Genomic DNA, 25,283 nt, shown 5'->3' on the forward strand with positions numbered 1-25,283 from the left:
TACTGTATTCTTCATGTGAGAAAACTGTAATATCCACAAGACAGACTTAAGTATTGTGGCTTACTTCTACAGACATCACGGCAAACATATGAGGACATATGTTAAAGCATGTGGTCACTCTTGAGCACCTCTAGTTCAGCAAGGCCACTCTATTGTATCTATAAGTTTCCCCTAATTTAAAGTGAATACAGTATGGGGTGGAGGGTGTGTGGGAATTGAACACCTTGTGGGTAGTCTAGACGTTTTTATTATGACAGTAACTCGCTCCAGAGCGGGCACACCCATATCACTATCGAAAATCTGATAGTGGGATTGTCGCTCCTGGAGGCGGCGCATCCGAACAGCACACAGTAGGCGGCGTCAGTCCGGAGAAGTACGTCCCTCTGAGCTCACTTCCGTCGGTTTGAGTTGGCTGTTCTTCCAGCGCCTCGCAGCTTTTGTTCTCCCATTTCCAACTAGCCACCGCTGCTGAGTAGAGGGAACCAACCGGTTGGGAAGCGGCAAAGAGTAACGGACCCGTCGGTCGCACAAAAACGCCACATGCAAAGCGCGGTCTGCAAAGAGGATACGCGGTTCTCCGTAGTTACATAATTGGACTACTTTTTCCTCCCCGTATACTGTTGGGTTTATTTTTCTCCACGTTTTATTTTTTGCACCGAAACTGACTGCCCCCCCTACACCTCTAAACTCAACAAAATGGAGAACGACGACAAATATCTCCCCGAGCTTCTGGCGGAGAAGGACAGCCTGGACTCGTCGTTCACACATGCCATGAAACTTTTAAACGCGGGTAAAGTACTGTTACACTGTCTTTATTTTTGTTTTGTTGTGAATTTTTCCACTGTACGCTTTGTGCTCTGGAGTTGAGGAGAGCGGCGCCATGTGTTTGCGGACGGGACGTGAACTGCCCCGTTCACCGCTACACGGAGACGAGGTCCTATTCATGGCTCAAAAACAAAGAAAAATACGTGTGGGCGTTAAAATCAGTAGTTAGTGAACGAATAGCGTCTGAAAGAGTAAACAGCTTTAGGCTATCGCTACACCACGGAGGAGCTACACTTTTCAGTCATTCCGACTAATTTCCGCTTCCTCGCATGCAGCTTTTGTCGCACCTGCTCTTTTCTGTAACTGTCGGTGCTCGTGCGAGTTTAAACTTGGGCACGCGGGCTGTTTCCGGACAAACCGTTGTGTGCTCTCGAGTCCCTGTTGATATTATTGCGCAGCAGCCTGTGAATGTGCGCTAGTGTCCAGGAGCGGGGGTCACCTCAGTACTTTAAAGCCGAGAAGCGGCCTAGCAGAGGCGACAAAGAGCCTTTAACCGCGGTGCTTGCCGGTGGCCACTGCTTAAGTGTCCTTGAGCAACAAAACTGCAGCCATTGCAGCCCCGGGACTGCTGCCTTGCAGCTGTGCTGGAGCTAGGACAAGTGGACACACACTCACACCTACACCAACCTAGTAGTACTGTGTGAGTTGGTCAGCTATCCCTAATACAAAAAAGGATGTTATGACTGCTTTATATAAACAAATGTGATTATTTAGTTATGTCAGCCATGTGCTCTGTCAGTAATTGTGAGCCATTTTCTAGAACTGTTTTTATTTTATTTTATTTTATTTTATTTTATTTTATTTTATTTTATTTTATTTGCTTAACTCGGGTAGCCCTGTTGATAATTAAGTTGACCGTTTGGCTAACGTGATTTGGCGAATCTAGGTTGCGTGTTTGAAATTTGGAAGCATGGACTAACCAGGAAGGCAAAGTGTGTCAGGGTGTGCAGTGTGGATGGGTTCCCTCGGTGAAACATCTACTCAGGCTTCCCCTGATCTGCAGCTGGTAGACTGTGGTGTAAGCTGGCATGTTTGCACATTGAAGTCTCGGGAGTTGTCACAGTCAGGAGAGAGGAGGTGGTTTGAGATGGGAGTACTGCAATGGGTGCTGGAGGGGGGAAACCAGGTGCTCTGCCACAAGGAAGAGGTTACAGAGGATGCTCGCAAATACTTTGTGTTGATTTATTTCCAATACAGATTAGAGTTGGGCTGTTTTGATTTTTGTTAAAGAATGAACAAGGTCCAAGATGATTTGGCTGGTCAGCTGTTTACGGTGACATAATCACAGCAAAATTGTCTTTTAGAGTGAACAACAGTGAGAGAATGGGCTACGATTTGTTTGATAAGTGGCCGAAACTATTCATCGGTGATCAAGTGGTTGCCTTTTAATGGCTCGCTAAGCTGTTTCACTGCTATTCAAATGAACACAAATGTGCTCAGTGAAGCAGTCAACGCACTCAGTGGAAACTGCGGTTGTTTGGCATTCAGTTAATGTGGATTTGCTTGTGAATCAAAGACTTACGGAGGTGTGTGTTACAACCACAGGAACGGGCTAAAAAGTCAGACATCTTTTCCCCTCAGAGGGCCACAAATCATAGAAGTGAATCTGCGCTTTAGACAGTTAGGACCAGATTTGTATTAATCCAACTCTAAACAGCTGAGGAGTGTACACACAACTGGTTTTTAAGCTCAGGTTTTAACTCTATCCTGGTGGTGCTGAATCCGTAAAATCGGTGCTTTCTGGTTCACGTAAGCGCACATAAGTGCTTCTCGTCATTGTGTTGTATGTTGCCACTGTGACTGTTTGATTGCCTGAAACGATCCCTCTCATCTTCCAGAAATTGACAGAATCCAGAAAGGTGAGACTAAAAAGGAAACGGAGACATACCTGGACCTTTTCACAACGAAGAACATCAAACTCAAGGAGCGAGTACTCATACCTGTCAAACAGTACCCGAAGGTGAGCTTTCTTTGTCTCCCCTCTTTTCTCCTCCTCCTGTCCTCTCCCGCTTCCCAGCGAAACCCCTCTTGATTTAATTTATCCTGCAGCTGTGTTTCAATTACACAAAGCCACGGGGTTACTTGGGAGTCTCAAATTACTCCTCTCAACCCTGATCTTTAAGCTCCAGAGTATAATTACAGCAGATACTGGCATGTTTTTAAAATCTCACTAAAAGGGATCAAAATGTTAAAATGACTATAGCTGCGATGGCTCTGTATTTCAGTGTAATTTATACTGGTGCTCAGATCTTTTCCTGTTTCCATCCCGAGCCTTACTTAGGTTTATCATTTAACCTCAGGTGCATTCAGCCATATCGGTTCAATCCATATCTGGCTCAGACGTAAGGCTGCATTGATTTTAGGATGAGTGTTTGTGATAAAGGCTGTAATCTGTCCTGTAAAACTCAGAGAGCATGCAGCAGCTGCGCAATGCATCATTTGCATGCTGCTAAAAAAATAAAATAAAAATAAAAAGATTAAGTTACCAGAGTCAGTGTGGTGTCTCTTTTATGGCTCATTGTGTAACTTGTGGTGTTCAGTGCTCTTTTTGAATAGAGCAAACTGCTTTATAAAGAATGAGATCTGTAGGTGCTGCTTCGTTTTCAGCGTCGGATCGATGAGCTGTAGGAGCATCTCCTGTTCTGTGAGGGTCTGATGACTGTCTGATCTCTCAGAATGGGGATGGACCAAATTGGATGGACTCTTGTCTGCTCCACTCCAGTGAAGCAGTCAAGAGGCAGGTGAAGTGAGATAATATTATTCAACGCATTATGTTCCTGCAAGTGCAGCGAAAGCTTCCAAACTTTTAAGCCAAGCCAGCGAGCGACAGAAGCTGTCAGAGAGAGAGAGAGAGAGCCCAGTTTTTTGGACGAGTCGGGTGCATCCCTAACACCGGCCTTGGGTTTTAGTTGTTCCGTCACACTGCTGTATCGGGCACGACACAGCTAATGAGCGATTCCGATTACAGGAGCTGGTTTTACTACTTCAGGTTGAAGTGAGGTTCCTTTGGGGCGGCTTTTTGCTAAACGTTTCTGGCAATGACGGCTAATTGCGGGACGCATCATATACACGGTAATTACTTTGTTGAAAGATCGAGGAGGTAAAGTTCTGGCTCAGTGCATGGATGATTGCAGTGAATAGCAAACGGCGGTATTACAGCCCTCGGGGGCTCATATCGACTTTGTCTGTTAAATCTACTACTTAAGGCTGCAGTATGTGCAACAAGAGCCCTGACAGACAGACGGTGATTGCCTCTCCCTCACTCTCCTGGTATTAAACTCGCCTCTGCCGTGATTGTCAGGCTAATTTTGTTCTGCTTTGTTTTGCTGTTAGTTCAATTTCGTGGGGAAGATTTTGGGACCTCAGGGCAACACAATCAAACGTCTGCAGGAGGAGACTGGAGCCAAGATCTCTGTGCTGGGCAAAGGATCCATGAGAGACAAAGCCAAGGTACACACACACGCTTACACACATCTGGTGTTATGCACCTGTGGGAAGGTTACCTGAAGCAATAACACATCTGGCCTTTGCTTGAGCGGGATGACAGGCAGTGAGCCCAGATGGAGTCAAGTTGCTGGATGGCTCAGCTGAACATTAACACTCAGCCAAGGGCATTCAAACACTGCACATCTGCTCCAGAGTCTTCAGGATAGCCCACTAAACCTGTTATCTACCAGTTTGATGTAATTATCAAGCTATACAAAGGAAGGGAATACCGCATGTAACCCCCGTTGCCCTCCGAGGTGGAATAAATGTGATTTTCTCCTTGCATTACTCATTAAATGTTTGAACTGGCTTCTTCTCACTCTCTGTGATGGTTTTTCTTTCAGGAGGAGGGGCTGAGGAAAAGTGGCGAGCCCAAGTACGCCCACCTCTCCATGGAGCTGCACGTGTTCATCGAGGTTTTTGCGCCTGTGCCCGAGGCTTACCTGCGCATGGCCCACGCCATGGAGGAGGTCAAGAAGTTCCTGTTTCCGGTCAGTTTGCCAGTTCTACTTTTAGCCTTCTGTGAACTTGTCTGTGTGGAGTTTTGTGCCGTTTATTAACTGCAAAACTGAGCCTGTAAAAGGTCAGCAATGTGGACAACACTCAGCACCTTAACAGGGGAAAGCGATGTCGGGAGATTTCTCGATTTTAATTCGTTGTTTAACTTCCATCGTCGATGGTGATGAGTGCACGCAGAAGAGTCAGAGTGAGAATAGTTGAGGTTAAACGTGACTTTGCCATGAGAATAGAGGCATTTTCATTGTAGTTTAAAAGAAGATGTTTTGTTTTGGGGGTTTTTTAAATTATGGATTTGCGTTCAAAAGATCACCTCACACAAACACTGTTTTGAATCCAGGACTTGCTTCTGCTCCCCTGTATAAGTGTATTTTATACTTGTATAATTGAAACAGCACTTCCTTTTCTCAGTGATATCTGAGCCCTTTTGCAGGCTGAGCTCTGGCTGCAGTAAACGATTATTTTCATCGATCTGGGTGCCCATTCTTTCCTTAAACATAGTCTAATAAATGCTATTGAAGATGGTGACTGTGCCTTTTTGCTGTCTTAAAGCCCAGGTAGATCTTTGAAAAGGGTTTTGTATCATTCCCTAACATGACTGTTTTCACTGCCATACAAGAGAGGGAAATATAAATAGTCAACCCAGTTAAGCTGGAATTGGGGAATTAATTGGTATTACTTCTTGAACAACAGGAGATTAATTGAATCACAAAGTAGTTGCCTCTTAATTTTCAACTAAGTAATTGGCTAATCGTCTCAGCTCTGATTTGAGCTGCATGCACGCAGTCAGCAAGTTTTTCTCCAGGCCCATTTGCACACAGATGTAGGAGATGTCAGTTTAATAATATGACTTTATTTTCCGCTTGGTTTTGATTCAAGATTGGTTTTTAAGCCCGTTATTGATTGAACTTTGAGCAAATCCTCACAAATGCCTTTAAATCTGAAAATAACACTCACCCATACCCACTTTAATGCAACTTCATGATTTCTTTAATTGCAGAGGTTAGAAGTTTTGAATCGTAAATGCAGTTTCCCCACCGCCAAGCTGGGAAAAAGTTTGTGAAGCTACACCGAAAGTGTTCTCGTGGTAATCGAGTGAAATGACGTTTCAGAAAGGCGGAGAGAGCCGCAGCGTGCTGGTTAGACAAAGCTTTGGGAGGAGGGCCTGCTAGGACAGCCGGAGGAGATTGAGTGGGTATTTACCTGGAGCAAACACACTCTGCGGCACAGTCCAGGCACGTAAAGCAATCAGCTTAAGAGGAAGAATTGGGCCGCTTTCACTGTGTCAGCAGGGTTGCCCCCTTCATGTGGCTTGCCTACTTTTCTGCTTTCACCTGAGTCTCATTCTTCAGAGAGGAGAATCGGCCTGGAGATGTAGAGCTTCGAGACAGATATGTGGCCGTATTCACTGTGCGCAGCCCACGCCTGCTTTGTTGGTTTTATGCTGAGAGATTCTTGAGTGCCGGCCAACTCGGTGTGCTGTCGGGCCCAGCTGAAGCCCACAGTCCTCTCACAATGACTCTCACCAAAGCAGGCCAATAGGCCCAGGGGTTTGTGAGCTGCCTTACATGTTTTTTTAATTAGTGTGCAGGGCACTATAGAAAGAATAATTTGGATCAGAGGCTAGATGAATGGGCTGATGAACCAGCTGCGGTGTTGGTGTTGCTGCGTTATGTAAAAATCAGCCGCTTACAGAAGCTGTCGTTACAGTTTAAGACCATAATCTGTCAGGCGTGACGGCCTTCATTTAGAGCGAGGCCATGTTTTAATAGATGACTCGGATGGAGAATGGGTGGATGTAATTTGTTGCTGAAACTTTTATGTATTGCCTGTACTTCTGCTGTGGAATACCACAGGGATGTTCCTGGTGACTAATTTACTTTGGGAGGGGGTCAGATTGATGGACTGGTCTTAAAGTAGGACAACTGCTCAAACCGAGCATGGAGGGGTTGTCTGAATGCATATTGGTTGTTGATTTACAAACCATTTGAAATGACAATAATTCTTCAATAATTATTTTAAGTTGGCACAGGCGTACTCATATATGTAGATGGTTGCGCGTGTCAAACAGCAGTTCCACTGTCCGTGCAGGTTCGAGGCGGCATGCATGTGATGAACACAGTTAACGCATTGCTGCATTGGAGTGGCTGTGTGCCAGTTTACTCTGACATGCAACTGTTTGTATTTTAGATCACAGCAGTTTTGCTGTCATACTGGTCCACAAGGCTGTCAGCTGTCTTACTTCTCACCTTGTGTGTTTGTAACTTCCTGTCAGAGCGAGAGAGGAGGTTGCTGCTGCAGCCCAGGCTAGTGGCGGGAGGGCTGAATATCGGCCATCTTAGACTTGACAGTTATTTTATAAGAAAAAATTAGTTTATTTGACTAAGGCAGCGAGTTTTCCACAGCCCTGTGATTCCAGCAGGGTTTGTCTTCTTTGTTCTTCCTCATCCTGTTTATTTGTGTATATCTGCACATCGACCAATGTGAATGCAGAAGGATTTCTCTCTCTTCTATTGATCGTAACGTCTACAGATCCTTGATTAAACTCAACACCTTGTTCGGTAAAGACTTTGCATCCTCTGCAGCATCAGCTGTACTGCTCCTCCCTTCAGATGAATTTCTAATCAGTCAAATGCTCTGCCTGCTTTTGCTGCAGATAAGTTGAAAGCTGACGTCTGCATCTCATATTCCAGTAAATGTTCTGATTTTTTTTATTTATTTATTTTTTGACATCATTAGAGCTCTGTCACTATTCCAGTCTGGGGAGTGATATGAAAAAGAATTGATTGGGTCACAGTGCAGCTCTTGTGATTGCTCCCAGAAGAAAGGCGGAGGATTGGGTTGCAGGATTTGTGCTGCTCAGACAGGCAGCTTGGCTAATCCACCCCAAGTTATTGTTTTTGCAGATAAAATAAGGTAACTGCTCATGCAGTCACACCAGACTTGTCAAGGAGTGTGCGGAGAAGTGATTTACATTTTGTGCATGATGGAGAGACACAGGAAGGCACGGAGTGTGGATGGATGCTTTCCAACCTCCAGCCTCCCACATCCACATCCCCCCCTCCTCTCTTTAACACTCTGAGTCACTGGCACTGAGACTTTTTCTTCCAGTCGCTCTGTTAGCCGTTGGGAGGGGTGGCGTGTTTTGAGCAGCTCGGAAATTATTTCACTCTTTTATTCATCACTCCTCTTTCCACGCTGCCTCCTTTCCTTTCTGTTTTTTGTGTTTACACAGTCACTTTCCCATTTCTTTTTTTTGTCTTAGTATTATCGTCCTCACTGTGTGTGTGTGTATAGGATATGATGGATGATATCTGCCAGGAGCAGTTCATGGAGATGAGCTACCTGAACGGAGGCCAGGATCACGGAGCCCGAGGCCGAGGTGGCCTGCCAGTCAGGGGCCGCGGTGTCCCCCCTGCAGGAGCACACAGGTGAGGAAGTGCACACAAACACACACGGTTTCTCATAACAGCTGCTGCATCACTGAAAATGTATGTATATATGCACATACATACATTTTTATTGTTGTTTAATTCTCAATGATTTGGAATGCTTGGTGGGGTCATCTCAGGCCCAGCAGGCTGCCAGGCTCTATATGCCGTCAAAAGCCTGAGTTTGATACCACATCTTAATGGTTAATATTAAGCTACAACCACCTGCCAGTTAGCTGAGCTTAGTATTTTAAAAAGAAACATATAATCAGCTATTCTTACCCTGCCAGGAGTTTAAAGCTCACAAATTAATAAAAACTTTTAAACAACTCATTTTCTTGGCTGATATCAGATTTGTACATTTTTGCCAAGTTTCTCTACCAGTTGGGCCTTTAGAGTTGGGTTGATTTTTGCCCCTGCTGCTGTCTTTATGCAAAATAAATATTTAAAAATAAAATAAAAGACCAGACAGGTCTTTTATTTTATTTTTAAATATTTATATATTTTTAAATATGAAGGCAATGTGAGCGGGAAGCACAAATATGTTGAGGGATTGGCTGTGTTTGTTCAGTAAGGAGTTACTTGTAAAGAAAACTATTTGCACTAGCAAAAATTAATGTGTATACTTTTATTGTGTAAAAAAAAAACTATAGCAGAAGTGCAGCCATGTGTCTGGTCAGATAAAAAGTACCATTTTGTTGTGTTAGTTCACTGAAAGGCTTCAGATAAGAGTGCTCACTTTTGCAGTTTTGTCTTATTATACAATATTTAAAATAAAAATAACATCCACAAATATTTCCAAAGATGTAGTTCTTTTTTCTTTTTTTTTTTTGGTTCTACTCAAACACTAAAGTGGCCCTTCAATGAGATGACGGTGCCAGCAGTGGCCCTCAGCTCATTTGAGTTTGAGACCCCTGCTGTAAACCATCACGGCAATAACCCAGAGTTCTTGGTTCCAGGGGCAGGGGAATGCCGCCTCGTGGTGCTGCCGCCAGGGGAGGTGTGACTCGAGGTGGCCCAGCCAGAGGTGGCGCAGTGAGGGGTGCCCCAGCAGGCAGAGGAGGACCTCCCGCAGCACCCGCCAGGGGAGCTGTGGCACCCCGTGCCAGACTCCCAGCTGGAGGACCTCCCCAGAGGATGCCACCACCACCTCCCCACCAGCACAACCCCGGTGCAGCTGCCGAAGGCTATGACGAATATGTAAGTACCACTGCCAGTGGAAGTGAATTTATCCTTTCACATTTATTTTGTAGGTTATTATTATTATTATCATACACAAACCTCACTTCTAGTGTTGTATTTGATGAGGTAGATATAAGAAATGTGCAGAGACACGCCTCAGTTGTCTTTGCAGACGTTATGCTTTCAGGTTTGACGTTGCTAAATCTGACCTCTCCACCGCTCGTCTCATCTCAACAAGATTTTTCTTGACATTCTGTTAGCTTTGAATTGCTTGTCCGTCGTCATAGGAATAAGTGATTTCAGATGCTCGAGACATAAGGGGAGCGTGTCTGCTTTAGTACAAGTGGAGTTCTTTGGGGACATCTTGACATTCATGATTCATGAACAAGACTCTCCTTAAATCTCACCCTGTTTTTTTTTTTTTGTTGTTTTTTTTCCCCTTCTCTCTCTTTCCCTCTCTGTTTCCTTCCCTCTCCAGGGCTACGATGAGAGCTACACAGACACGGCCTACGAGTCTTACGACAGCTATTACAGTCAGCCGCAGGCGTGAGTGAATCAGACGTCTCTTTGGTTTTCACCTGCTTCTCACAGAATGCACACACATCGCCTAGTTGCTAGTTTCACTTGAAATGGGATTTGAGAGCAGCAGTAATACTTTTTAGCCACTCTGCACAAAATCAGCGTTGATAGTACTTTGTGTTTCATGGTGTGGATGCCAGTGTTATTTAGAAGGACCAGCCGGGACTCAGATGTTCCATAGTAGAGAGCCAAGCTTTGATCTTACTCGTAGAAGCCAATTAGCGTCCCCCTAGACATTACAGTCAGCTGCTTGATGTTTTTCAAAGATTAAAAGTGGTTTTTCTTTTTATTCTTCTTTCCCCGTTTATGACCAACAGAGAGCCAGAATATTATGACTATGGACATGGGGAGACCACAGAGTCATACGAGTCCTATGGTAAAGAACAATTTACTTTTTTTATTACAATAAAAGACAAACATCTTATTGAATTGATCCTCTGTATATTTGTTATTGCGTGTTGGTGTCTGAAATATGCATGCACATCAGCCCATAATGTCTCTGATTGTCTTTAAAAACAGTAAAAAAAATATATATATATATATATATATATATATCATCAGCCAGATAGAATTTTCCAAAATGTGTGTGTCAGCTAATATTGACTTTATTGTTTGATATCACTGTCAGCTAATTGAATGGCACTGATACTTAGATCTGTCATCGTGTCACATTATTTTCTGCTGTCTAAATGTTAAAGATATTGTAATGAAGGCTGAAAAAAACAAAGCTATAATGCAGACATTGGCATTGCCAGATTGTTATTTTAAAGATCTGAAATCGGCCAAAAGTTCACAAAATTGATCATCCACATTGTGATGGGACAGTTCTTCACCCTGATCCAAACTGACGGCCGTATTTCACAGTTAAATATTCTTTAACGCTAAAGTCACCCTGTAGAGTTTTTGCGTTCTTGTCGATGTGTTGTGACGTGTTGTTGATGCCGTGCACGGTCAGATGTAGGATTTAGTGCTTTTCCAACATGTCCGATAAACTGAACGGTGTTTTCGAGACTGTAAACTGAAGAGAAACCTCCACAGGGCAGCTCTAATGTGTGCTCAGTCAAAGGCTCTTTGTTAGAAATGTTGAATTATTGATGTGTTTATTTTTTTTCCCCTTCCTCTCCAGGCCAGGATGATTGGAACGGCACCCAGCGGACAACTTCAGGGAAGGCCCCTCCCCCCCCTCGAGGCAGCAAGACGACTTACCGGGAGCACCCATATCGACAGTACTGAAGCGGACTCGCCACCCTTAGTGTCGCCCTGACAAGCGCCTGTCTACCACGGCAGCTCTCGCTTTAAGAAGCCCGACAAAAGTAATTGTCTGTTTTGTCTTTGGTTTGGTCTTTTCCTACACCGGACTTTATACAAGAGAGCAAATTGGGAACTGAAAATCGGAACTGGTTTTTGAGATTTGACCGCGAACTCCCTCCCCCACCCCTTCTTTGTCGCACCAACCAACCATCCAACCAACCAAAGCGGCTTTTAGATGGGTCAGAGATGAGAAGTTGGCGTTCTATATCGTTTTTTGTTTGTTTGTTTTTTTTGGAGTTTTTTTTTTTTTTTTTTTTTAGTTTTGCTGTCATTTTTAACTCTGACCCCTTTTACCCTCCTCTGGCTTTTTTTGCATTGTTGATCGTTAATTTTTAATTATTTTATTTTATTTTTTTAACTGTTTGGGAGTAGTCGTTTCTAGTGGAGTTAGTGGCTCATTATCCACTTGTCTAAGGAATCCATTTTAATTGTTTTTATATACATATATATATATAAAGAATCTGTTGAGGGTCAGTTGCAGATTCCCATTTAGGCTACATTTCAAAATTCTGTTAATATAGCCAAATAAAAGACCTTTTAAACGTTCAGTTATGTAATATAGAAACAAACAAAAACCCAAATCCTTAAATGAAGCAAAGGCTAACTCAAGTACAATTCATTCTTGATTATGGTTTGTTGTTTAAATAGTTCTAAAACGTTGTCCATTTAGACTTAGGCAGCAATATTTGTCATTGTACTTAGAGTTTTGAAATATAGCCCTAATAGACACTGTTGAGATGGACTGTCCTCATATCCTCAATTTGTTTGTCATGTTTAAAAACGAAAAAATTAATAATTTTAAGACTGAAGACAAAATGTTTGTTTAATGAGAACACGGCCGAGACCTGATCTCACCTGTTGTGCTAAAAGAAAAAAGAAAAACACGGTTCAGATCTTGATTTTGTGATCTGACTCTACATAAACTGCATGCACAAAGTACACAAAGAAGGATTGGGACAAAAATCTCCACATGGGTCTTCTCTTTCTATAGAGAAGGGATCCTGCAGCTCAATCCGAACTCTTGTACATATTTTAAAACATCCTAACTGTACTTATTCTGCCACTAGTATCTGTACCCTCTCCATAAAATGCATTATGCTACATGTGTAAGCTTGCCTAAATAGGTTACTAAATCTGTCCAAAAGATGTTTTGCAGCAGTTTGTCAATAAAGCTTAGTTTGTTTTTTATGAAACTTAACTTGCTTTATTTGTTTCCTGTCCTAGTAAAATTCTGAAATGGCCTTTTTTAAACCAGCAGTCAGATGTAGGTGTTTTCCTTTGTTTCTCATTCAAAAGCGCTTTTTAAATCTAAATGAATGTATTGACGTCTGAAGACTTTAACCCTACTAAATGATGTCTTGATTGATTATCAAAAGAGCACAACTTATTCTTTCTCTCTCTTTCTATACTTTTTAAAAAGGACCCAGAGGTAAGACCTCTAAAATAACCTGGATAGCTTCCTAATGTGTATAGAGTTCTAAAGCATTGAATGCCTGGGTACGTATAAGACTTTTTCAATCCTCCTACCTGTGGTCGTAATCCTTAATGAGAATTGCTTTTATAGCATCTGAAAATTAACTGAGTTCAAACCACCATTCAGGTCTAGGCTTCATTGTCATGATTGACAGCTGGCGCGATGGCTACTTTAGTACAGAGTGTAATGGCAGTGCAATGGAGAGGATGGTTATAACCTAGAGAACTCCACTGTAAAGGTAACCTAACCCTAAATGTTTAATTTCTTAGTGTGTTTATCCTTTGACATAAACTTTCTGGTAAATGCGTACAATTTCTTAAAATATCATTACAGTCATGGCATCAAAAAAGAATCGACTCAAAAGTAAGAAAAATGTAACTTCCAATATCATACAGTAGTGGATTTCATGTACCAAAATAACTGTGCTGTGTACTAACAAAATATAATAGGATAGTGTTAATGCAACTCTTGCTAAAAAGAACAAAGCCAAATCTGTCATCATCTTCTGTACAGTTGAGCTGCTGTTACTTTTTTTATTTGCTGTGTAAAAGTTGCTTACTGTAATATTTCAAAAGGTTCTGCCTGTACAGAGTTATCCGAAAAAGAAAGCTTGAGTTGCATGAGCATATCTTCTCCTGTAGATGTTGCATGATCTGTCTCGAGTTTCTCCCAGTGTTTTTAGACAAGGTATTGATTTGGGGTTTGTCCTTCCTTCAGGCACAGCTATCGGTCACTGACTGCCCGGAGACTGACGGTCTGCTGGACGGAGACCATGCAAACGTCAGGTTGGTTCACTGCTACGCCTTGTCCATTTAAGAGCTGCGCTGCTGCGCGCATCATCTAGACCCCTGTTTTTTCTCTCTTGTACGCCTCAGACAGCCGTTGATGCTCTTACATCACAGCAGGAATGTGCATCTTTGCAGATGTTGTATTTGGAGCCTGATTGGCTAAATGCAGATATTTATTAATATTCATGGTGTTTGGAACAACAAAATTGAAAAAAAAAAAAAACAGCAAGCGACCGATCTGAAGAGAGCCAGATTAAAATGAGTAACTACGCACAAGAAAGTCTGCTGGTTTCAGATGTCTGACAGGAGGAGAGGGAAATTAAAAAAAATAATAAATAAAAAAAATGCTGTGTTTGAATATCAGATTTTTATAGGTAGTTAATAAAAATCAATGGCTAGATACACCTTAGTTAAGGGTTATTTTGCTGTTGACAAAGACTAAAGCTACTTATTTATTCATTTGTTAATTATATTGTTATCTAAGCCTACATCGTTATTTGGAGGGTAACTGTGAAATGGTAATTGATACCCATAAAAACTGAACTGTTGATTAAACACTTGCGCATTTTTTGACATATTTAAATGACTGTTACAGAGTTGGAATTCATCCTCATAGGTTTAAAAAGCCTCCAAGTTTGTCTAGTGGTGGTTCCCATTTAAATCTTTGCAGATTACATCAACTCTATGTATAAGCACATTTCTAATAAGGGGCACAAGTAAAGGGTTGGCTTTCTGAAGGATTTTATGAAGTACTAATGGCAAAGATTTAATGCTAAGTATTCAATTTTCAATTCAGTTTTTTTTGTACAGCACCAAATCATAACAACAGTTGCTTTATATTGTAAGGTAGACCCTACAATAATACATACAGACAAAAACCCAACAATCATATGACCCCCTATGAGCAAGCACTTTGGCGACAGTGGGAAGCAAAAACGCCCTTTTAACAGGAAGAAACCTCCAGCAGAACCAGGCTCAGGGAGGGGCGGGGCCATCTGCCGCAAAGTATGAATCCCACTTTAGGAAAAGTCATAGTTTGAGTTAAAATAGGCTCATTAACAGTATCCCTTCTGGGCGTATCTCTCAGATCCATGTGATTTGACAACTAATGAAACCTTTGTTACAAAATAACTAAGTTTGCTAATTGGTAACATATTTTATCCTTAGTAAGAATAAATCCACAGTCATGTGCATCACTTGTGTCAGTTGTCATTAATAGTTATTGATGACGGACATAAATGTTTTTCTGAAAGGACTCTTCTTATAGTGTTTGATATCAGCGTAAGTGTAAGACTAGCCTGAGAAATGTCTACACAGTTTGTAGATAATGCTCTTAAACATTCAAAGGCACTGGTACGGTCATTTAACTCCCCACCCCCCTCCACTGCTGCAAACGCCTCTGGCTCCGTTCAGCTGGTGTAACATTATGCAGCAGCAGCACGTTCATGATATTCACAGCATTTCAAAGGTTGGTTGATTCTGATGATTGCCCGGGTTCCCGTAAGTCGTCTCTGCTTCTCACAATGCCTGTGAATTGGTGTGTGGCCACGGCTAGCCTTCAGCAAGTCTGAGCGAGCGAGGAGAGCTTGATGCCGGTGTCGGGGTGGTCTCAGGAAAAGTGACTAATGAGGATCTGTAGCCTCACTCACTCTGACAGAAGGAAAAGAGCAGTGTGAGGACTCTGGCCATTCCTGAAATGGAACGAGACGGGGAGAGGGGTTGGGCGGGGGGGTGTTTTTCTTATGATGTCCTGTCTGCACCTTGAAGGCAGGAAAAGTTGAATGATGGCTGGAAAAGTATTGCTCGGTGTTCAGACTTTGAGAAGCTGGCAGAGAAAGTGGATAACAAAGCATTTAAGGCCACTGTAAAGGAGGTGTTTTGACAGAAAGGTCACCCACTTGTTAGAAGAATGTGCTCAACATGACTATTTTTAGGAAGAAAATCCTTTCTTTAAAAAAAATTATATATATATCAAAATCCTCTTGTTCTAGCGGCTTCAAGTCCAGGCGTCTCAGAATTGTTGGATTCCGCTTCGTGTTTCTTTCAAATTGCTGGAAAATACTCTGAATCGGAGCGCTGCGAACACATTAGCTGTTGATTGAAATGGTAATGCGCTAATCCAAAATCGCCAGTCTTGCCAATAATTATGTTTCGCTTAAAATGTTGCTTAGTTACAGCAGAAGAGCTGTGCTGCTTGGCAGGAAAATGACCTTTTAATTATTGCAGCCAGTGCTTAAAAATTGAATTAGAAAAGTGGCCTCGTATTTTTTCCCCCCTTTTCATTCTAAATCGCCGCAGAGCAGGAAACAAGGGACGACTTAGGGACATTAAGAACCAGCATTGTGTATTTACATGTCCTCTCATGCCAACATCTTTTTTTTTTTTTTTCTCTCTGTCTCCTCTGCAGTTGAAGCCGTGCACGGAGGCAGCTCAGCATGGTGTCGTGGTCAGACGGAGCTGAAAAGGAGCGGCCTCGAGGCCCAGTTCTGTTCCTGGCAGGGGTTGTGGGAGGTGATGGGGGTGGGGGAAGGGAAGAGGAGCAAATGGGTGGTGAGAGGTGGCCGGCTGCCATGTCATCCAAAGGAGCCAGCTGATTTAGAGGTTGGGGGGAGATGAGGAAAAAGAGAAAGGAGCCGGTTGAGACTGCAGCTGGTCAGCGAGCAGAGACGCCGGGGCCGACTGAGAATCCAGAGACTCCCATTTCACGTGGACTCTTTCCTATTTATATATTTCTCGTCACTGTCGAATTAGAGCGCATTATCCTTGTTAATTATTTTCAAGTCTGGAAGACGCCCACTCGAAGCCCTTGCTGATTGTGCACACTTTTGCGCGTGGCTTCCGCAGACCACCCCGTGGTCCGAGCAATGTAATTGTCACAGCCTAATTTACCATAAAATGAGCGCTCCTGTTATAGCAGGCTGTGAAATCATTTTTAATTTCTTTTAACCCTTGAATTTGACGTAAAAGGAAACTCTTATTTCCACCAAGGCGAGCTGTATCCGTTTCACCAGCCAGCAGTTTTGTATCCCGGCACTGAATTAGAATCCAGGCTCAAGAGTTAGAAATGATCGGTATCTCGCTGCGGACGAGTTCGCGACGTGCACGCTCGCCACCTCTCGCACGAGCCCCGCGTGACGCCGCGGATAACGAATGCTAATGCGGCGCTTCCTATTTGCATGTGCTTGCATGTACCCTCGCCGCGTATGTGAAAGGCTTTCATAAGCAGCGCTGGCCTGTTCTCTGCAGTTCAGCATCCAAGAATTATAATTCGACGAGATGGAGTCGCATGTGAGAAAGGGACGGAGAGTGAAGGCAGACATTACTAACATCCCTGCCATCCATCCATCCATCTATCCATCATGCTTGTGTTGATTTGATTCCCCTCTCTGCCATTTTCTGCCATTATCACTGATGATATTACAGCTGCCTGTGGTGCCGAGTTACATTTAGAGGTCAAAACTGTACTTTCCTGTATTAAAAACAAATTTGTGTCCCGATCCGCTGGTCAGAGGCAGCATTAGCCAAGTCAGAGGCTCCATTTCGTTTATTGAAAAAGCCAGCAGCTCGGAGGATAGAACATTAGATATTAGGATAGAAACCATCATTTGAGATGAAATGTCACCGGGCCATAGCCAAAACAGACCATTTTTCAGTCTTTATGTGCCATTATGTCTAAAATAATGATTTCTGCGTCTCCTGTAATCTAATGAAAGATGAGTGATGGTGTGGAAGCCGCCTCCTTTGTTTGGATCGATGGAACTGTCAAAAGTGTGAGGTTTGGAAGTAAATACTACTGTGCATTGATCAATAAAGGTTGACTTGAATATAAAAGAGCTGTGTATCGGTCATCTGCATAGGTGTAGCTGCTGGGAGGGAGGGATGGGCACAGACATCACATCCCGCTAGTATGGGGGGCTCCCCCCCCCCCCCCCTCCAGCAAACTAGTTTATTCCCAATCTGGTGATGTCACAATATCAGGTTATCATTACCACAAATGTTCAGTCAAAATCGTTCTTCTAGCGTTTCATAGAAGTTTTTCACTTCAGGATCGGTGAACTGCTTGGGTGCAGAGTGGTTACAACAGACTATACAAAGAATGGAAGTCTCTGTGGTGCTGTCACCTGCTGGGTTTGAAGTCTGCATTTTGAAGCATCAACTTTGGTGACTTTTGGAGCCAGAAGGCATCAGATTTGGATGAGAGGTAGAACAACAGTTAACTGAAGCTAGCAAGCTTGGTTAGCAACCTGCTACCATAAACTGTACAATGCTACAGATTTATACATCCTAACTTCTGGATGCAGCAGGCCAATAACATGAGCATACAATTTTCACTAAAACACAAACTTTAGTTTTAAATAATGACATTTGGATGGTCAGAAAAAGGCCAACAGCTACTTAAATCATTCACATAACCGAGGTGAGACCCAGCAAATGCCAATCAGCTACAGCTGCCTGTGTTGAGACACTTCCTCAACTCCAACGTCAGGTGGAATAATTACCAAAAAAATAACCCACAGTTAGAAGGGGTCAACTAAAGTGCTTGGTGACAACAAACAGGTAACACACAAGACTAACATTAAATTTTCTTTGGTTTTTTTTGGTCAGTTTTTTTGTCAGTTTGTCAGCTCAAAAACTAAACAAAGTTGGCCTTTTTATTTATTTTCTCTTTTTTTATATATTATCACAGATTATATAAATGATAAATCAGTGAATGAACAGCAATTAAAAATTATAGAAGAAGATAAAAAGCAATTTAAAAACAAAACAAAACCAAACTTGGTTAAACCAGCATAAATAAATGTCACTGATACGCAGTACTTTAATACAGCTGGCAAACCGCAATGACTCAGTCATGCCAGCCTCAAGGTGTAAAGACGCCTGTGAGTCAAGCAGCAGCAAGTTAGCCCAGAGATGGAGAGAAGCCAGGAAGCAGCAGAAGTGTCGGCACCAGGGTGGAAGAACTGGACGGCAACTATCTGACAGAAGGCGGCATTTGGATCACGTTGTTGTTTAATGAAAGAAATAAACTATGAAAGAGAGATGTGCATTTTTACCCAGCACAGCTGCACTTCGTTGCCATGTTCACAACACACAGGTTGTAAAATGCACCAGAGGAAGCAAGGAAATTTACATTTTTAGGTCAGTACCGCAAGAGGCACTCGTATATAATTAAACCTAAACACTGGGCCACTTTAACAGGCTTTACAGCAAATTCAAAGATGAACAAGATCTGAACTACATCATAAATCAGTATATATAATCAGGACTGTACACACCACAGTGTAGTTCACAAAGCTCAAGTGAATTCATTAAGTATTCAAAACTGCTAGACGTTTGAGCGTGGTTGTTAAAGAAATTACCAAGTGTGCTTTTATATTACTTTAACTTTACCTAATTAAAGAATTCAGTCTTCCACACATTGACCTTTTCCGGTGCTTTGATTGGTGACAAAACTGCAGCTGTGTGTGAGTTTGCAGGTCTGTTGTTCAAAGGCTGCCTCACCTTGTGTAAGTTAAGAGACTCCATTCTTCAAGTTCAGGAGTGTTGTTGATAGTTTCCTAACTAATGTTGCCCGTCTATGTTTTTCATATTTGGTGAATCAAGACAGTGATGAAATGGCAAAAAGACAAACTTCTATCAGTCTGCATTTTGTGATTGAAACGGGTCAAGATGGCAATTCCTTGTTGTTTCTAATAACGTGGTGACTGATGGAACTGAAAACTTCCATTACCTTCGTGCACTCAGATTTCAACTAGAACCTTATAGATTTAAAACAGAAATAACTCCACAAATAGTTCAATTTTATATCATTTATATAGTGCCAAATCACAACAACAGTCACCTCAATGTGCTTTATACTGTAAGTTAAAGAAGAAACCCCAACAATCAGATCAGACCATAATGAGCAAACACTTGGCGTCAGTGGGAAGAGAAAACTCCCTTTTAACAGGAAGACACTGTCAGCAGAACTGTGCTCAGGGAGGAACAGCGATCTGTTGGGGGTTAGGGGAGGGACTCGGGACAAAAGACACGCTATGGATTACAGCCAAAACAAAGGGTGACATAGTTGCTGCCGGACAGCAACTTAACCAAAATACAACCATCTGGCAATCACTTGAGTCCCTATCCCAAATCATTAATTGCAACATGTTGGTAACCTGTCTGCATTAATAAATTAGACAGCAAAGGTTTGGCAGCTTATCTCAGAATGAAGTCAGTCCAACTTGGACTGTGATTGTTTGGAGACAAGTTCCCTCCCACCCGGCAATCTTCTTGCAACCAGTCTCCGGCAACAAAAGTGCAATCACTGAACAACCACCGATTTTTTTCCTTTCATTGCAAAGAGATTGCCATCCTACCTTTACTCTAGTGTTACTGAGCCATTACTGTTGAAGCTGAGAGTGGACGAAAGGCAGTGAGACAAAAAGACCTGTGTCCTTCAACTGTGTCCTTTTTGATGTCAGGAGGTAACGTGCACATTTACTAACCCAAGCAAAAAACAGTCATCAATCTAATTTGACCCCAACAAGAAAGAAAAGTAAACCATGTCTGTATATGTGACCTGTGAAAATGAACTGCAACCTGTTGTCTGTTGTTTTTTTCCATATACAAATAGATATTTCTGCTATATAATGCTTGTAGAAAATGCAGACAAAAATTTGCCAAAAAGGAAGTGAAGTGCACTTTCCTCGAAATTCTACTCAAACAAATTGTGCACATCTGTGATCTCCTTGCAGCTGTCTGTGTCACACACAGCCCCGTGGATACCGCCCGCCTTTATAGTCAACTGGAGCTCTGTGATCACATGTGGGAGAACAAGATGGATGGAATAAGCAAGAGACAGGAGGCAAGACCGTCCTGTCTTATTCAGGGTGGGTGGATGTGTTAAAATGCTCTGAGTGTGTGTTAGAGGTGGAGATACTGTGGGTAGACACGTTGGACAGCTGGATTGAATCTTCTGGTCCTGACGGATTCACACCATCAGAGGAACATCGCATGCTGATGCCTGTGAAGACGGTGACAATCAGCCTCCTCCAGATACACATCAGCTGCTGTTTCCTCAGCAAAGGCAAAAATCTAGGTGACTGATGGTGCTCGGAGGGAGATGGGATGAACCCCTGAGGGTCATTGATGTTTCAGGGGAATTGAAGATGTGTACAAGTGGTTTCTATAAGTCTGCGTCCTTGTGTTCATGTTAAATAGGTAGAAAAAGGCTCAGACGATGGGCCTCAAAAGTATACAACGGAGGGTAGATGACAGTTGCCTTAAGGCGCTTTACATTGTAACATAAAGACCCTATGATAATACAGAGAAAACCACAACAGTCAGGCAACCCATGAGTAAGCACTTGGCAACAGTGGGAAGGAAAAAATCCCTTTTAACAGGAAGTAGCCTGCAGCAGAACCAGGCTCAGGCAGGGACAGCTATTTGCTGGGGTGAGAGGCGGGAGATGGGACAAAAGACGTGCCACTGCAGAGAGTCAGAGGTTAATAATAACTAATGATTAAATGCAAAGTGATCTATAAACACATGAACATTCATGGTGGTGGCCACACTGTTCCAGGTGCTAGAAAAATAGTTGATACAGCAGTGATGCTTTCCTGGACCTTGCGTGCACCTTTTCTGTTGATAAGTCAGCCATTCACCCTCAGCTTGTAAACATTTGCACTCAGATTGGATCAAATTGTGACAGAATTGAGATGCGTGCATTCTTAAAGCAGATGTAAATGCAAAGACCCGTAAAGTGGACATAACGCATCAAGACACAGACTGCACGTAAGAACCAGATATAAGAGGAATCTTTGTGACCAGCTTTGAGTCTTTCCTCTACCGCAGCTCGTCTGTTGGATCAAACCACACGGGCCAGACTTTGCTGCTCACGTGCATCAGTGAGCCCATGACCCTGTCATTGGTTCACCAGTGTTCCTTCCTTGGACCACTTTTAATAGATACTGACCAGTGCAGACTGGGAACACCCCACAAGAGCTGCAGTTTTGGAGACGCTGTGACCGTCTAGTCATCATAATTTGGCCCTCAAATCCTTATGCTTGCCCATTTTTCCAACTATGAGGACGAAATGTTCACTTGCCCCCTAACATATCCCACCCACTAACATGTGCCATGATCAAGAGAGAATCAGTGTTATTATCTTTAGCTGTCAGTGCTTATTATGTTATGCTGGATGGGTCTATATAAGGTATACAACCGTGATGGGCCACCTGTTGTGAAGCCTTGAGCTGAGCATTTTCACCATTGTTGTCCTGCTGTTTTCAAACTGGACATGACGACCAAGGGTGTGGAACTGACCGAGAAACTAAGGACAGTTTAGCCTTCATATACACCCTGTGTCCTCATCTGTCTGGACACAAGTTGGGATCATCATTTATTAAATAAAGACCATTTTGGAGCCAGTTACAGTTGCAAACAGTGTCTGTAATCATAAGCTGATCAGGAAAGCGAGCCAAGTCAGTTTTTTTGGAGACTATGTAATTGGACATGTTTCTGAAACCTGCAAGTCGCTGACTTTGATTTTCTGACCTGGATGCTCAGTTCATCCAAGTTCTATCTCATCACCTCACAATGCTTTCATTTTTCTTTTTCAAAGAACCCATCTTAGGTGCATCTGCAGCTTCACCACTCAAACGTACTTTCGTATTAAAATAGTCTCACTTTTATGTAGGTCTCTCAAAGGCTTTATTAAGTAGAACGCAGAACTTTCAAGACTAAATGTTGATGTTTGCATAGGGATTTTGTCCCCCTCCTCTCCTGCTCCGTGTAGTCTGCACGGGGCCCAGTCGTCATCGTGGACGGCAGTGCTCAGCGGGGGCTGGACGAGACAAACTAGGCCAGCTATATAAAGTGGATGAATCTTACTTTTGAAATGGTTGCCATGGAATACTTACAAGATGATGCAGTGAAAGATGGGATACTCAAGAGCAAGGCTGCATGTCTGTTTGTGTGAGCGTGAGTGTGCATGTGTGTGAGAAAGAGACTGGAAGAACATCTTGGGTTGTTTACTAATGAAAGCCAAAGAGAACAGCCTCGGTGTGTATGCATATATCATTTTTTTTTTTTGTAGGAGGACAGAGAGAGAATGAAGAGTGCCTTTCCTTCTCTACAGGGGAAGCTATCCCCAGGAAAATGCCATACCTGTCGTGTTTCCTAAAGAACATTTATCAAACTGCGACATTACATCTAAAGAGCAGCATGGCCGTCTTTTAGTGTAGTTTACAATCTGAAGCCTTGCGACAGCCAGACCTTTCACTAATCCCATTGATATTCAAACCCGCGTGTGTTTTGTGCGAGCTCGTGCGGCGGCGTGTTCACATGTTGAATTCTTACATTCCCCGAGTGGCAGGCAGAGATCAATAAGACTCGAGCTTTACTGAAGTCAGCTTTCTCTTTAATGTACAGACAGCTCAGGTACGGAGTGGAGGGGAAACAGCGAGTGCTCAAACCATTACAGCTTGTCATGTCCTCATGCTGCTTTGTCACGTCTGATTTCAATCAAAAATAATGAAGTTACTCGGCTTTGTCTCAGCCCTGTAGCAGAGCCGATTGTGCAGATGCATCCGTGCCTGAAGCTCGCTGTGAAGTAAGTTCAAGTGAAGTTAAAAGAGGGTGTTTAGAACTCTAAGTCACTGTTTATTACGAAACCTGTTTGTGTGTTTCCCTGTTTGGAGCTGTCAAAAGTGCACCAGTAATGCTTCAGCCTCCGTTCAGCCATTTCAGTCACTTCCTTGACCAGAAAAATGAAAACTAAACTTGTTTGAATATGGCAGCGAGCCAGGAGCTTTGATGAACTAAACCAGGCTCCGTGGCTATTTTGTAATTAATGCTAAATGAGCGCAGCAGTTAACAGAAATTATGTGTTATTACCCAAATTATAATGGAGTCAAGTGTAGGTCAAGGGATCCAATAAAGTGTGCATTTTTTCCTGCACCTTTTTAACACATTCATGAACCCAACCTGTAAATTTAGCTGTGCTATCACGGTTGCAGCTTCCGACGGTCTGCGAGTGCACTGGGCCCAGGCAAGGTTCATTTTCCAGCTTGTTCGATGAGCGTGATCACTGCGTTCTGTGGCCAAGTGTGGTTAAAGTGGTGGGCTTCATTTGGACTTAGGCACAGCATACACAAGTAGTGCGATCACTAACTGTGTCCAAGCACAGAACTCTAACACTTCCTCAGTGGAAAATGCAGTGTTAAGTAATTAACAAATCTGTAATGCATGTGAGAATTCAGTGTCACTGTTTCTAAAAGTTGCTCCAAATAAGCAAACCTCATTGTACTCACCCAAAAGGCCTGTGTGAATGGGAGAGTGCACGAGACAGGACTTGAGATGCAGAGACAGTGAACCAGAGTCAGGGGTGTCAGGAGTCAGGAGTTCAGGGCCTGTGGAGGGAACAGTGCGAGTCAGCCATGTTACTGTGAGTTCACCATTCAAGACCTAGGTTTTTTTGCGTCTTGTAGTCACAAGCCTAGAAATTACTACTACTCTCCAGCATATAGTACTCAGATTACAAAGACTGGCTGACCATCTGTTCAGATAGTAGCAGGGGAAAACCAGCTCAATTGTAAAATGTAACACTTCTTTTAAAATAGCAGTGTCAAAGGAATTTTTGGCAAGATAAGTAAAACAGTTGATAAACTGAACGTTATCTATTTTTGCTCAATAATCCTGTGATGGATAGTCAGTTTGCAAATATTTGCCATCCTATTTGCAAATGCAGATGGATTGCTACTATGTTGCAAATCAATCTGAACTGTTGCAACACGTTGCTTTGCAACAAGGGGCGCGCCTCGGCTGGTTGCCAACTAGTTTCATTCTGCTTATTGTCCTATAAGAATGCAACGGGCCTGTGCCCATGTCGTTTTGCTGTCATTTTTGCATTTTAATGTAGTTGCTGCAGGATGGAAACTACATCCTTAGTTGTGGGTAAATTTTTGAAGTTCTGTTTCAAATATGAGGTTCTGGTGAAACCTTATAATTGAAGGTTCCACCAGAACCTTCACGGTAAGTAGTTACCGTGAATTTCTTTATGTGTAGACCCCAAAAGATTAGCAATTTTGGCTGATTTAAGACAGTTAATCATCGTATGATCACTGACAGAATGCATCTAATTTCAGTCATGCAGTGATATCCAACCACGGTTTTCCCTGGTGTGATTCCAGCTTTATGCAACTCAGGGTTAAATGTTTCTACTTAGTCAGAAGCAGTTCCTAAAATGTTGTGAAGCACTTGTGCCTAAGAGTCCCACATGCTGGAGTGTGTTCTACCATTTGCACGGAGAGCTTTTCAGGCATTCCTATTTATTCCTCTCATGGCAGTCATTCAAGGAATAATCTTCACCTGTGGCAAGTCGGCAAGGAAGAAGGCAAGAGCCAAACTACAGCAAGTACAGCTCATACTGTATGTTGTGGAATAATGGAGAGCCAAAAGTCATGGCTGACATATTTGCCAAGCCAACTTTATTTAAAAGGCACTTTTAAAAAAGAAACCACTAAACCAAGTTTCAAATATCAGGAAAAAAATAGAATAAAATAAATACATATAAAATAAATAGAATTAGGGCAGCACAGTGGTTAGAAGGTCCTTTCTGTGTGGAGTTTGTATGTTCTCTCCGTGTTTGCATGGGTGGCTTCCTCCCACAGTCCAAAGACATGGAATTAGTGGGATTAACTGGTGATT

At 42.7% G+C, this 25,283-nt stretch overlaps 1 protein-coding gene across 3 annotated transcripts; it reads left to right on the forward strand.

The window, feature by feature from the left end:
- The first annotated feature begins 371 nt into the window (after window positions 1–371).
- Window positions 372–17,423, forward strand: khdrbs1b (KH domain containing, RNA binding, signal transduction associated 1b). 3 transcript variants are annotated; one of them, XM_039605591.1, is made up of 12 exons: window positions 372–790; window positions 2,664–2,785; window positions 4,159–4,275; window positions 4,656–4,802; window positions 8,125–8,258; window positions 9,218–9,458; window positions 9,919–9,986; window positions 10,337–10,395; window positions 11,146–13,042; window positions 13,138–13,167; window positions 13,522–13,589; window positions 16,000–17,423. In XM_039605591.1, the coding sequence occupies exons 1-9, from the start codon at window positions 697–699 to the stop codon at window positions 11,250–11,252; spliced, it is 1,089 nt and encodes a 362-aa protein (XP_039461525.1). In that variant the 5' UTR covers window positions 372–696; the 3' UTR covers window positions 11,253–13,042; window positions 13,138–13,167; window positions 13,522–13,589; window positions 16,000–17,423. The 3 variants fall into 3 exon arrangements, with proteins under 3 accessions (XP_039461525.1, XP_039461524.1, XP_039461526.1); XM_039605590.1 differs by having other exon boundaries at window positions 11,146–13,167; XM_039605592.1 differs by lacking the exon at window positions 13,138–13,167 and having other exon boundaries at window positions 11,146–11,332.
- Window positions 17,424–25,283: the final 7,860 nt, after the last annotated feature.

Source organism: Oreochromis aureus, linkage group 22 (genome assembly GCF_013358895.1).
Source record: "Oreochromis aureus strain Israel breed Guangdong linkage group 22, ZZ_aureus, whole genome shotgun sequence".
Taxonomy (NCBI): Eukaryota; Metazoa; Chordata; class Actinopteri; order Cichliformes; family Cichlidae; genus Oreochromis; species Oreochromis aureus.

Bases quoted from the DNA above. Each gene is read 5' to 3' on its own strand.
- khdrbs1b (XM_039605590.1), top strand. From the start codon at position 697: ATGGAGAACGACGACAAATATCTCCCCGAGCTTCTGGCGGAGAAGGAC. The intron at 791-2,663 runs GTAAAGTACTGT...CTCATCTTCCAG, and splicing joins CATGAAACTTTTAAACGCGG to AAATTGACAGAATCCAGAAA. The intron at 9,459-9,918 runs GTAAGTACCACT...TTCCCTCTCCAG, and splicing joins CCGAAGGCTATGACGAATAT to GGCTACGATGAGAGCTACAC.